Source organism: Lagopus leucura, unplaced genomic scaffold, assembly GCF_019238085.1.
Source record: "Lagopus leucura isolate 7727_CA_CO unplaced genomic scaffold, USGS_WTPT01 Super-Scaffold_100076, whole genome shotgun sequence".
Lineage (NCBI taxonomy): Eukaryota > Metazoa > Chordata > Aves > Galliformes > Phasianidae > Lagopus > Lagopus leucura.
The window spans coordinates 94,847-107,421 of NW_024962316.1; the positions used below are offsets into that span (position 1 = coordinate 94,847).

The window sequence follows — 12,575 nt, forward strand, 5'->3', positions numbered from 1 at the left end:
GGCCTGAAGCAGCGCCCCCCCCCGCTGCACTCGCCCCCGCAGAGGATGAGCCGTAACGCCTTGTGCTGTCACCCTCTGTAATAGCTCCTGGAGGTATTTAACGCAAGCTGCCAAGAGCACATGCGCTATAAGAATTACATTTTCTTACAGCGAGAGGCTTTCAGCATCGCTCCTCCGAGCGTCAGGGGCCAGAGGTACGATGGGAGAGTGACGTGTGTGCAGAGTGGGGCTGGAGCACTGGGAGAGGGTTGCTCCTGGTGCAGCTCTTTTTATGCAAGAGGTGATTTGTCTAACACAAGCTTCCAACCTGCTCTAGGTAAAGGAAAGAACAAGTTTTATTTTCAAGTCTTTACCATTACTCCAACCCTAGCAGTGGTGCCATACCAATACAAAATAAGTGACACCAGGAACAGTTCCCAAGCAAACACTGCTTTGTAGAAGTGAACAGTACCTACCTCCCTGTTTTGTTTACAGCCACAAAATATTTCATTTGTAGAATTAATTTAAGCACAAACAGATAGTCACTGAAGTTCTTTTTACAGTCAGGAAAGACAGTCCCACTGCAGATTGACATGCTTACAAGAAAATCCCTCTACAAAAGAGCAAGTTTTTGGCTGATAAAAAGAAGTTACTTCTGAGAAACAGCCTCTCGCCCCCAGCTGAAGTCAGAAAGGAAGTAGTGTCTGTAACACAGTTTTAAAACTTCAGGAGGAAAACACGATCAAAGGTCAAGTGAATAATCCTTAAGATCTCTGCAGCTTGGATGAAGTTATTAACATAATTCAACATTAAAAATAACTCGAGACTTCTCATCCACAGCTTGTCTCAGCAAGAACCACCAGTCAGCTGTGCTGACTTCATTAAAAAAAGATGAAGTACAGACCCTCTACCTTCCTTTTTTGGATTAACATGCTTGAAGAAAAAAAATACATCAAGATCCGGAATCACCCCATCTTGGTCATCAAGCCTTCTTGCAAACTACATCTTACTGTAAGCTCATTCTGGGACAGTGAGAGCAGCAGCATGACTGACATTGGGTACACGATTAAAAGACTAAGGAACATTCTTACGGGCCTTAGCCAGATGAATTGAGCTTCTCAGGGATCTTCCTTCAGCGCATTAGTTATTATCTCCTTTGCAGCCAACACCTCTTCTGCATCTACCTTCCCTTCTAGCTTCTCTAGCATTCCACATGCTTCCCCCAGATTTGTTTTTGCTCCTTTTGGTTCTTCAGGCCTCTTAGTCACCTTTGATGAAGCAGCCTTTTCTACAGCAAGTGATTTTATATTACTTTTACCTTTTTTCCCCTTTCTGCTATCCTGTGACACTTTAGCTGTTGCCTTGAAGGGACCCACAAGCCAGTTTAGAGGGGTGTTCTGGGTTACATACTCAAACAGGACATTGAGAGACCTTTGGGCTTCAGCCACACAGTTCCGGCTCTTGGTCAGAGTTGTGCTGGAGAGATCCTGAAAAGAATTAGCATTGGCAAAAGAAGTGTGCAGCTTCCTGATATTTTGAGTTGCCTGATGCACAGCTTCTTGGATGTTCCAGGGGAGGCCATGGATGCTGACTTTCAGATTCTCATAAATAGCTTGTAGCTGCTGAGTGATGATATGCAGCATAGCTAGAGTCCGTGATTCCATCTGCTGGGAAAGAAATACAGCTCAGCTGCTGTAGCAGATGAGATGCACACCATTCACAAGAGGTCCAATTACATACACCCACATATACCTCCATTTGGGAAGCTGTTTTAACTTGGTGTCCCTTGGGTTGAGTCAGACACCAGCTCACCCACAGCTGATGGAGTTTCTCTTGCCCATCCAGAAGCTTCTGGCCAACCTCCTTTTTCACAGACTCAATCTGATAGGAAAAATGAGAGGCATAGTTGCATTCAATGTACATACAATCAGCTAAGCAAAAGTGGTTCTGTCAGCACTTCAGATAGGCAGGGACACAGCTAGGTGCAGGATGGAAAAGCACCTACAACCAACTCCTAAAGCAGAAAGGTTACAGATGGAAGGGGAAAAAAAAACAACATGTTTGTACCAGATTTATTGCCAGCTGTAGTTGTGAGAGTGCGTTCTGAGTGCTTTGTTTAACATGCTGCAGCTTGTTCAGGGAGAGCTGATAGGCTCGGTGGCGGACTTTGCTAGAAAGGGAACCCAGTCGAACAAAGTAATTCTGCTGCTGTTTCTGCTCCTCCACAGAAGCCATACCAAATCCCTCAACAGCAGTGGCAAGTTGACCTGAAGGAAACAAGAACAGAGGTGTAGCTGTGCTAGCTTGTAAGGAATGGCAGGGAGTAGTAAAATCCCACACTGGAAAAGTAGAAGACTGAAGTTGCTGTATAAGCAGTAGAGGTTTGCAGATGCTCAGGTATTAAAGGTGAGCTAGTCCCCAAACAGAGTGTTCTCTTCAGATAAGCAGGCTTGACAGACAGGTTGAAGCAGGCACCCACGTTTGTCTTGAGGCTGTAGGACAAGGAGTAGCTAGCAAATTCTTGAAGTCTGTCCCACAGCAAGCAGCTACGCAGCGTTGACAGAAAGCCATCCTAGTGATACATACAGAGCTACGTGTCTATTTAGATGACTCTTTCAGCATCAGGTGCTCCCCAGCCATGTGAGAAAGGCTTTGCATTTACAACCGCCAGCTCAGCATTTTCTCACCTAGTTCCTCTTCAGTCATGGGGAGGTAATGATCCACCAGATCTTCTGATATACCCAGGACAGATTCAACACCACCTGCCACTGCTTGTCCCACTGCCTTGGCTTTGCTCGCACTGTTGAGCACCACTGAATTAGTTATCTCCACACCCTCTTGGATGGCTTCTCTGCTCTGCTCAAGGGCTGTATTTATTTTGCTAGCTATGGTGCTGTACGCAGCATCCAGAGCTGTACTGACTGTTGAAGCAACCGCTGATTTGGTCTTCTCCATACTATCCTGAACAGCCACTTTTGTTAGATCCACTGCCTCTATCACCTTGTTAGTCACAAGGTTCCTGGCACCCTGGGCAACCTCCACAGCACTGACAATAGTATTTGCTACTGCAGACTTGGTCAGTTCCATGCTGTCCTCCACAACATGCTTACTGAGATCCACAGCTTCTGTCATCTTGTTACTCACAAGGTCTTTGGTACCCTGGGCAGCTTCCACAGCAGTGACAATAGTGGAAGTAACCGCAGACTTAGTCAGTCCCACGCTGTCCTCCACAATGTGTTTAGTGAGGTCTACTGCTTCAGACACCTTGTTAGTGACAAGCTCCCTGGCACCCTGAGCAGCCTCCACAGCACTGACAATCGTATTGGCAACCGCAGACTTGGTCATCCCAATACTGTCATCCACAATGTGCTTAGTGAGGCCTACTGCTTCAGTCACTTTATTAGTTACAAGGTCCTTTGCACCCTGAGCAGCCTCCACAGCATTGTTAACGCTGTAAGTGACCATTGACCTGGTCAGCTTAACACCATCCCCAACAGCATTTTTAGTGAGATCCATAGCTTCAGTCACTTTATCAGCCACTGCTTCTTTTGCCTCACAGGCAGCATCCATAGCAGATGTCACTTTGGTGGAAACCAGCTGTTTGGTGTCTGAGAATACCTATGACAGGAAGGGAATAAAGATTATTTTTTTCCTGAAGTAGGTTTTCCTTCCCCAGAGTAGCTTTTCCATGTGGATAACTGTTTGCACTCTGCTAGTAGACCAGAGAAACACACCGTTTCACGTTTGTTTCCACATGCTGAAGGCATATCTCCAGCTTTCATCAGCTAGCTATGAGTCCTTTAGCCTATACCAGGGACTGACGTGACAGAGCACTGTTGCCAAATTTTATTTCCCCAAGTTCCTCTGCGCCCATAACAGTTCCATCAAGAGATCAAGCCATGACTCCCCCAGAAAAAGCTTTTACCTTATCTGCTGGCTGTTGAAGAAAAGGCAAATTCTCCTCCAGCTGATCCAGTCTTTTACAGGCATATTCATTTGCAAGTGCAACTAGACAAAAAAAAAAAAAAAAGACAGTACCAGTTTAGACTTCAGTTTTCAGAGGGGTTTTGACCCTACAATGACCAACAAAGAGTGCTCACAAAAGCAAACAAAAATACTGTTTTGGGATGAGATGCATGCAATGCCCCTAAGTGACTGGAAGGAGTGGAACCAGGATCCACCTCGGCCTAGACCTCATTTAAGGCTTGACAGTAGAGACAAAGGGATCTTGTTGGAGATTTACTGTGTACTTAAGGCCTTCCAAAGGTAAGCCAGTTTTCTTCCTTCATTTCTGTGTCCGCAGCTACTGCGTTTGGGCTTGTCCTCATTTACTGCAGCCAAAGACTTTAACACCCTGCTATTACTGCTATACTTTCCACCCCATTATAACATTACAGGGGAGTCAAGAGGCCACACTTCACATACTCTAGTAACAATATTACATCCAGCAAATTCAGTGAAATTATTGAGCTGCTGAAAACAAACAAGCAGGGGGCTGAGTGCTACCATTAACTAGAATGTACTCTAAAGAAAAAAAAAATGAGGATGTCACTGAATGAGTCCATGAAACTCCCCTCTCTCTCTCTACTCCTTCTGTATAGGAAGGGCCCCCCTGCTTACTTTGTGAATCCAGTTGGTTCAGTATGGGCTGTGCGCCACCAACCACACTGCCTACTGCAACTGCAGCCACAGTCTCAGCCACATTGCAGACACCACTGAGGCAAGGATGCATTTCCTTAGTAGAACTGTAGGCAGATGAGACCAGGTTGAATGCAGAATTAAGCAAAGGAAGGTTGGTTATCCGGTTGACAGCACTCTAAAATCATAGAGAAATGTGTGAAGTCAGAGAACCAGCCTCAACCTGGTGTGTGAATACAAGCTATTAAAGATTCTAAGGCATTCAGTCTATCTCATCTTTTTTTTAGGCTCAGAGTTGAAGAGACTTGCCCAAAGACAAGTCTTTGTCAGTAGCAAGCCAGGAATAGAAGCTGGAGCTCCAGGCTTGTCATGACTAACTCAAACTTTGTTTTAGCACCATCAAGTTCATGTATGTATATGTAGAAGTATGTATAATGTAGAAGTAGGAACTATAACAGCTAATGTTTCAGAATTATTTGCATTACCTGAGCCAGCCATGGAATATTTCCTGGAGCAAGCTGGCTTCTGTATGAGTTTGGACTTAAGCACAGCTTCATTTAGTCATTCTTTCTGCTACCCCCAGCCTGTTTTTGAGATGCTGGCAGAAGTTGCTAACCACTGTATGTCAACAGGTAGTTTAACTGCCACATGATAAAGTACCTACCTCTTGCTGCTGTTCCTCAGCCTCCCAATCTTTTTTTGGGATCTGCTTTGATGCCATAGTGAAGTCAACTGCAGCTGAAAGGTCAAAAAAGGGCACAGATGTACAATTTAAGATTCTGCCAGTTAACCATAGTCACAGTAATACTTGCAAGAAGTAGAGGGCAACAAAGTTTGGATCCAGAGCAGTCTAGGAACTTCACAGTAGCATTGCTACCAACTTCAGCAACGCTGGAAGTCTCACAGCTCTGGGAAGAATATGAAGATGCTCCAGAGCAGGCTGTGTTCCTGCTGTAGCATTCTGATCATCTACTTAAAAACTTGTTCTGGTCCTGCTGGAGAGCAAAATTCACCTCCTATGATACTAACTCTCGGAAGCATTCTTACTTCGTAATGGGATTTAAGAAGTTCAAGTATAAAAGTGATACAACAGCTTGAATGTGTATTGTCTCACTAGCTTGGATCAAGGTTGACATCCAGACACACCAGAATAATGACAGATCTAAGATTGCATCTTGCCTCAGTCAGGCATAGCAGAGATTTCAGCATACTTGTTGTTCCTTGCAGTATCTGCTTCCCTGTCTTGCCAGCTAGTGTCTCTCTTCTTAGAAATCCTACAGCATTTTTCCAGTGGGAATCCCTCAAACCAGAATTCATTACAAACAGGATTCCCAAGCCAAGAACTAGACTTCCTGGCAGACTATCCAAAATGCCTGCCATTTGATAAGCAGCATAGACTGCTGTCTCTTTCTTGTCAACACTGACCTGCTTAATTCTTACATTTTGCTGTGGAAACAGGAACAGAGTTGGGACAGAAACAGTGAAACGGTCATTTGTTTGCTCAGAACAGATGATGGACAGAGCTTGGGGAGACTTCTCAGTAATCAGTGCTACTGTGTTTGACAGTCTGGCAAGTTATGTATGGAATTAATTGGCACTGTGGTGAGAGCAAGGCAGTCAGGGATGCAGAGTACATGCCTATAGCAGGAGTTGTCACAAACTGGGACACTCTCCTTTTCCTCTGGAGGGCCAGCTGACATAACACCACATCAAAGGTACAATTTAAACTTCAGCAGCCTGGGAAAGCTTCCAGAAAAATTGCTCCAAGTAAAAGCAAGGCTTGAATGCAAGTTTCATGCCCAAAGTCCATATGGTTTGCACAGTCAGTAATTACTCCTCTCTCGAACAAGTTTGTTTTTTGAAGCTGAGAAGCACAGCTATTTCAACACCATTATAAACAACTCCTTTGCTGAGTTGCATCACTTCTCAACACTGAGAAACACTCATACTATAGCGTCTCACTGGCTGGTGTCAGGGTTAGCACACAGAACAAAGTACAGCCAGAAGTAGTGCTCTAGCTGCAAGTGTAAGTCAGGAGTAATTAAATTAAAAAAAAAAAAATACAAGGATTTAGAATCAACCTCTGAAGTACTAAGAGCTCTCCTAAATTATGGAGGCAGCAGTTAGTGACAACCCTCACAGCACAGTCATGTTAGAACATAGTTTGCTGTCCTCCAGAGGAGAAATCAGGGTGTGTTGCAACTCCAGTGCTTGTAGCATGGATGTGTCTTTGTGAGTCATGCAGACAGGGTAGTTTTGTTTTCTCTTTCTATGCTCTCACCTCCAGAGGTGGGGAGCAGATCTTATGTGCTGCTAGATCACAGGGAAGCACTGTACTCAGCAGCTCCACATCAGTTGTTTCATACTCTCTGCTGGGAGACGTGACTCTAAACTGGGGTAACTGCAAGCAGAAATCCCACAGTCTCCTCTACCAGCAGGCAGCCTCTGAACGAAGAAAGCAGAAGCAGCATCACTACTTGCTCTAGTTGCATTAAGCAAACCAATTCTCCCTTAGCAGGACAGCTTTGTCTTGCAGATGACTTCATATTGCTACAGTAGAGATACGAGGTCACTGCTGGAGAACATTCTCAGAATAGTTCCAGAAAAAAACAAAACTTCTCAGTACATCTCTCTAGTGTGGCACAGTCACATAGCTATTGGTTATTGCCAAATTTGGCACAACTTGGAATTCAGCAAAACAAAGGGCTAAGGCACCAAAACTCCAGAGCTGCTGCCTGCCTGTTTTCTTCACCTCAGTCTATCACCACTCTGCAATAGGGTAGCCTGGCACAAAAGTGCTTTCTTGCTGTGGTAGGCAGCTCCCCTCATTTCTGTCTCTGACAACAATCAACATACACACATTAAAAAAAAAAAAAAAAACAAAAAAAAACAAAAAAACAACAATCCCCAATTTTAAGCTTGCACAGGGCTTTTCTTTTTCTCTGGAAACAAGTTCTGCCCCGGGGGGAAGCTGTTACATCATCCTGTGGATGGAGAGGTAGGATCTCAATTAGGAATCTTTTCTCCCCTCAGTGTTTCATCTATGGAACACTGATTGAGTCACAGCTAATATGCCTAGTTCAATAGCTTACCTGGCAGCTCTTTAATGCACATTAACAAATGAGGCTAAATTTAACAATTTGGATATGAGCTGGGAGGACTGTCCAGGGCAGAGGTATTAATCTTTGTTTGAAGCACTTATTTGCATTTTTTTTTTTTTTCAGATTTATCATTAATACCCTAGATACCATAAATGTGGTTGGCATACTGTGGTCAAGAGAATTTCTGCTGCGGGGGAAATGGCAGTGCCCTCAACCAATCATGGTGTTTGCAAACACTCAGGGTAGAGCAAGATCTGGAAATGGGATTAGAGAATTTAGGCATTGGAACAGCAAATACAGAGTTGCTGGCAGAAGTACACATCTGCAACCTTTCTAGAAAGGCTATCACTTTTAGGACGCCTCAAAGGCTAAAACCACTTCTGCAGTGGGAGTCAAGGATTGCTCCCTCCCAGAATCCCATGGGAAAATGAACACCATTGGTGGCCATTACTAAGTACTTCCTTGGGACAGGAAGCATACAAGCTCCTAGAATTCGGAGATAATTAAAACCATTTCTTCTAAGAGAAATGCTTCTGGGCTCCCCAGTATTTTCTGTTCACTGATTATAACGCAATAACTTCCAGAACTCTGGACTGCACCTGGAACTTGCAGAGCAAGAAACATGCTTTGCTGACTAGTAAACAGGAATTTCAATCTGTCGGTTTCAATAGAACCGACTTTGGTAATGAAGTCTTTCACAGACACAATTTCAGGTAGCCACAACCACATGCAGAATCCTGTCAGTCTTGAGAAACACCACACAGGTTTGCCAAGTACTCCTTCAAGCAGCCAGGCAAGGCTACATGCACGGCTGCAGCCTCTGTCCGCCCATGAGCAAGAAGTTACCTTGTCACTAACCCCTTCGTTAACTCTATTATCATGCCTCCACCGAGTGATCATCAAGGGAAATAGCTATAGGCAGTAGTGTCAACAGGAAGGGCATGCCCACCTGAATCACAGATCAGCAGCAGGCACATCATGCACAGTCATGTACTGCAGACCCCCTGCCCTGCCTCTTCCCTCTAGAGAAAGAAGAGCTTTTGGACCTGCAGCTGCCCCAACACAGCTCAGATCCACAGGGATCTTATCAGAAGCTTCTTCCTAGCCCTAAGATCTTTTTCCTGGCATACCAGGTAAAGCACTGTCACCAAGATGCCACTTTGTCTCTCTAGTAGCCCATCCCAAGGCATCTTTTGTGCCTAGAAATGGGGAAAGTAGCAAACAACACTGGGACTGCAGCTGCCCCTAGGGAAGCTGATAGGGGAGAAACACAACCCAAGCAGGAAAAGGATTTTAGCCTTAGTGCTCCCCAGAGGCAAGAGTCAGCTTGAAGCCCAGCTTCTGCCTTACATCTCTGGGAGGGCTGCAAAGCAAGAGCCAGCCTCAGGAGCCACACGGTATGGGAACAAGCCAGATGCTCAACCCACAACATCCTCCCCACCAGCCCTCCCCCACTTACCTCGCCTGCGTCCTCGGGTTCAGCAACAAAAACAGAGGAGCCTCGCCTCGCTTAAATACCCCGCGGGCCTGATGAGCAGACCAGATAGCCAATGGACGCACGACACGCGCTGCCCAGGCCAATGGGAAGAGAGAGGCGGGAGGTGTGAGGAGGCTCCTCTGAGGGGTCAGAGCTGAGCCGCCCCCCGGAATAGAGACAAAACTGATGGGGCCTTTTAGGGGACCGCGTCGGAGGGAATCCGTCCCTGCTGTGCTCCCTGCCCGGCAGGGACCGTTGCGGTAGGACCAGGGGCTGGAGGTGCTGCCATGGGGCCCACCCAGTGCTTGGCCCTCGGCCTGCAGGTGCTGCTCCATGGTGGAGATCACAGAATGTTAGGGATTATAAGGCATCGTCTTCCAATCAAGATGAAACATCATCTAGTCCAATCCCCCTGCTGGAGCAGGGGATCACAGAATCACAGAACTGTAGGGGCTGGAAAGGACCTCTAGAGATCATCAAGTCCAATGCCCCAGCAAAGCTGGCCCCCTACAGCAGACTACACAGGTAGAGATGGGTGAGGTACTTGCACCAAGCATGCTGTCCAGACAGAGATTGAGAGCTATTTCTGCAAACCTTCCAACAAAGAACTGCTGCAGAGCTGTCTGTGCTGTTGGGGATTCACGTCTGGGCCTTGCACACCACCCACAGTGTAGGGTCATGCATCGCAGCTCACATTCAGCTGCAGTTTGGGAACAGGAGTTCAGCCCATTTCTCAGGTCAGGGCTCAGCCCCTGCCAGCAGGCAGCTCATGCTTGGCTTTTGCCAAAGCTGTGTTAGCAGCCAGCAACGTGGTTGGCAAGTGCTTGGGATGGCATGCCTTGCTGGCACTAGGCATTGCCCAGAAGTCTCAAAGGAGTAAGGCAGACAGTCTGTGGTTCAGCCATTGGTGTTTCCTTTGCAGATCTCCCCTGCAGCATGAGCTGGAACTGCCGAAGGCAGCAGGCACTCTTGCCCCCAACCTGCGCCTCGGCACAGCGAATACATAATGAGGAAAGGTGCTGCTTCTCCAGCTGTGATTTTCAAGGTAGAAGTTGTCTTTCATTTTTATACTTGCGGAGTCCCCAGCAATACAGGACTCTGAGCCTGGCTAGAAGAGATACGGGCTCTTTAATATACAATAAATAATGAATGTTTTAGTATTTTGTTTTTCTGTTTGTGTTGCTTCATGTTCAGATCTCAAAAGATGGTTTGAAGCTATTAATTAAGCTTCCTGTTGTCTGTTTTCCAGATCTGAGGGGAGGAAACTGAGGCACAGGTAAGAATTATCTGAAGTCTTCTAATATTCAGCTGATTGAGTCACTTTGTTTTTGGCCCATGCAAGCAGGAGACCTTGGGTCTCATTTCTGTGTTGCCTATGGAAGCCATGAAGGAGATGGGGCGCATCAGTGTGTTTTGAAAGCGTGTTGTTAAGCTAACAAAAACATTGACAATTATCACTTTGCAGCTTTGAGGTTAAAAGGAATCCCCCTCCTTACCTGAGTCAGACTTATCACCATCTTATTGCCTGAAGAATTTTGGAGATCTCAATATGGTGGCTTTTATATGTTGTGATGTGCACAGGGGAAGGATGGATGTTCTTATCTGTCCTCAAAGATCTGAGGAAACGTTTTTGTTTCAGGAACCCAGGAATCAAGAAGTTAGTCCTGTGTTTTTGTAAATGTTTGGGCTATATATGGAGGTGGGCTTTGTGTTCAAGTAAGCTAGTCCAGGGGTGTGCAGGGCCTGAGCAGACTTAGGTCTGGTGATGATGGTGAAAGTCCCATAAGCAGACTAAATTGCATTGTTTAAATGGGTAAAACAGCGCTTGCAATCTGCACAACACATCTTCATGTGACTTGTAGCACAGAGGAATGTGTGTAGAAGTGAGAATTCCCATGTTCCTTTGTAAGTGGCAGGTGATTTGCATGAGTTAACAGTGTTTGATATCTGAAGTGTCACTTTGGTGATCCAGGACAAAAATACTAATGCTTGGAGCTGCTGCTCAGTGATAGACCTGCCAGTACTGTCAGAACTCGGAAATTTTGGAGATTGTAATTTAAAAGCAAAGGTTTGCGTGCTCATTTCTGTAATTCTTGTTGTGTATATACACCATATAACTAAAGCAAAGATAAAATCAGTTCAGAAGCTTGGTGGGTGTGGGAAGGTGTAGGAGGAAGCAGAGAAACATGCTTGCGGAAGAGAGTCATGCTGGCTGGAGCAAACAAACCCTGTGGCACCAGACAGAGTTATTCTGCAGCCCCTGTGCATGTGCTACAACGTCAAGACATAGTGGAAGTGTGGAGGATTTGAAGGATCAGTCCATTATGATGCTTTCCCTGTGTTAGTCTCCGTTCCTCTCCCTTCTCTGTGGTGTGCTCAGCATCATCTCTTTGGGGACCAGAAGACATGCATGACACCCCATCTGCCAGCGCACATCTGCTGCAGCGGAAACAGTCTTGTTCATCTTCACTAATGCCCTTTATTCCATAAGTAATATGCCAAGATGCTGTGGTCACCTTCCCCATGATAGACTCAGGCATGAGAAGAGATGATTCATGGGTGAGGCATGTGTTGCTTTGATTTCTGTTCCTTGCTTAAGTCAAGTAAAGCCCTCAGGCTTCCATCAAACTCCTTCACAAGCTCTGCTCTGTTTAGCTCAGGTGTCCCTCTTTTCAGAGCTGCAGCACAGAGTTGTTTGGAGCCCACTGAAGGGACAAGTCAGCCTGTGGTCTTTGCCATTTGTTTCCTTGCAAGGTCCACAGGATGGTGTGCCCCATGTATCTCCACTGCCTGGAACCTCTGCTCTCATATTCCTGTCTTCAGGAATATTCTCCACCACTTCCCTTTGATGGGAGTGGGTCCTTTGGGTAGCAGTGCAAAAATAGTTTCAACTGGTAATGACAACTCAAAGCACTTAACCCTTCATACTGCAGCTTCCTGTCTGCTGCAACAGCAGTTGTTGCTCTTCACAGCAGCCTTGTCCAAGACCACGGTGTGAACAAGCATTGGGTATCCTTGTGCTAGTCCTGCAGTTCTGGCTATTTGGATCTAGAGCAGAGTGATGGAGGCAGGGCTGTGGCAAGAGACTCCTGGTTGGATCTTGTCTTATTCTACCCAGCTCTTGGTTTTTGCATGATGATCTGTAAAGGCAGCGGCCATCAGAGTGCCATGGCCTTCTGAAAACTATTTGCTAGTGAAGTACCAAAAGCTTTAGCCTAACTTTTACCTCCCAAACCTGTTCTTCCTAAACCTTCAAAGCACTTTCCTTGTCCAAGGCATGCTGCAGCTCCCTACTGCCAGTTCTGTGTTCTGCAAACCATGAAACATGCTGTTACCATGAAGCTTTTAAGCTCTTAGAGTGTTTAGATCTCTTGTGAGTT

General features: G+C 45.9%; 1 protein-coding gene across 1 annotated transcript; it reads right to left on the reverse strand.

Annotated features, from left to right (window-relative positions):
* Positions 1-117: 117 nt before the first annotated feature.
* Positions 118-9,189, reverse strand: LOC122188732 (perilipin-3-like). Its single transcript, XM_042887277.1, has 8 exons — positions 9,178-9,189; positions 5,282-5,355; positions 4,600-4,795; positions 3,905-3,987; positions 2,667-3,597; positions 2,047-2,246; positions 1,732-1,860; positions 118-1,643 (listed from the first exon to the last, which is right to left on the reverse strand). The coding sequence occupies exons 2-8, from the start codon at positions 5,336-5,338 to the stop codon at positions 1,098-1,100; spliced, it is 2,142 nt and encodes a 713-aa protein (XP_042743211.1). The 5' UTR covers positions 5,339-5,355; positions 9,178-9,189; the 3' UTR covers positions 118-1,097.
* Positions 9,190-12,575: the final 3,386 nt, after the last annotated feature.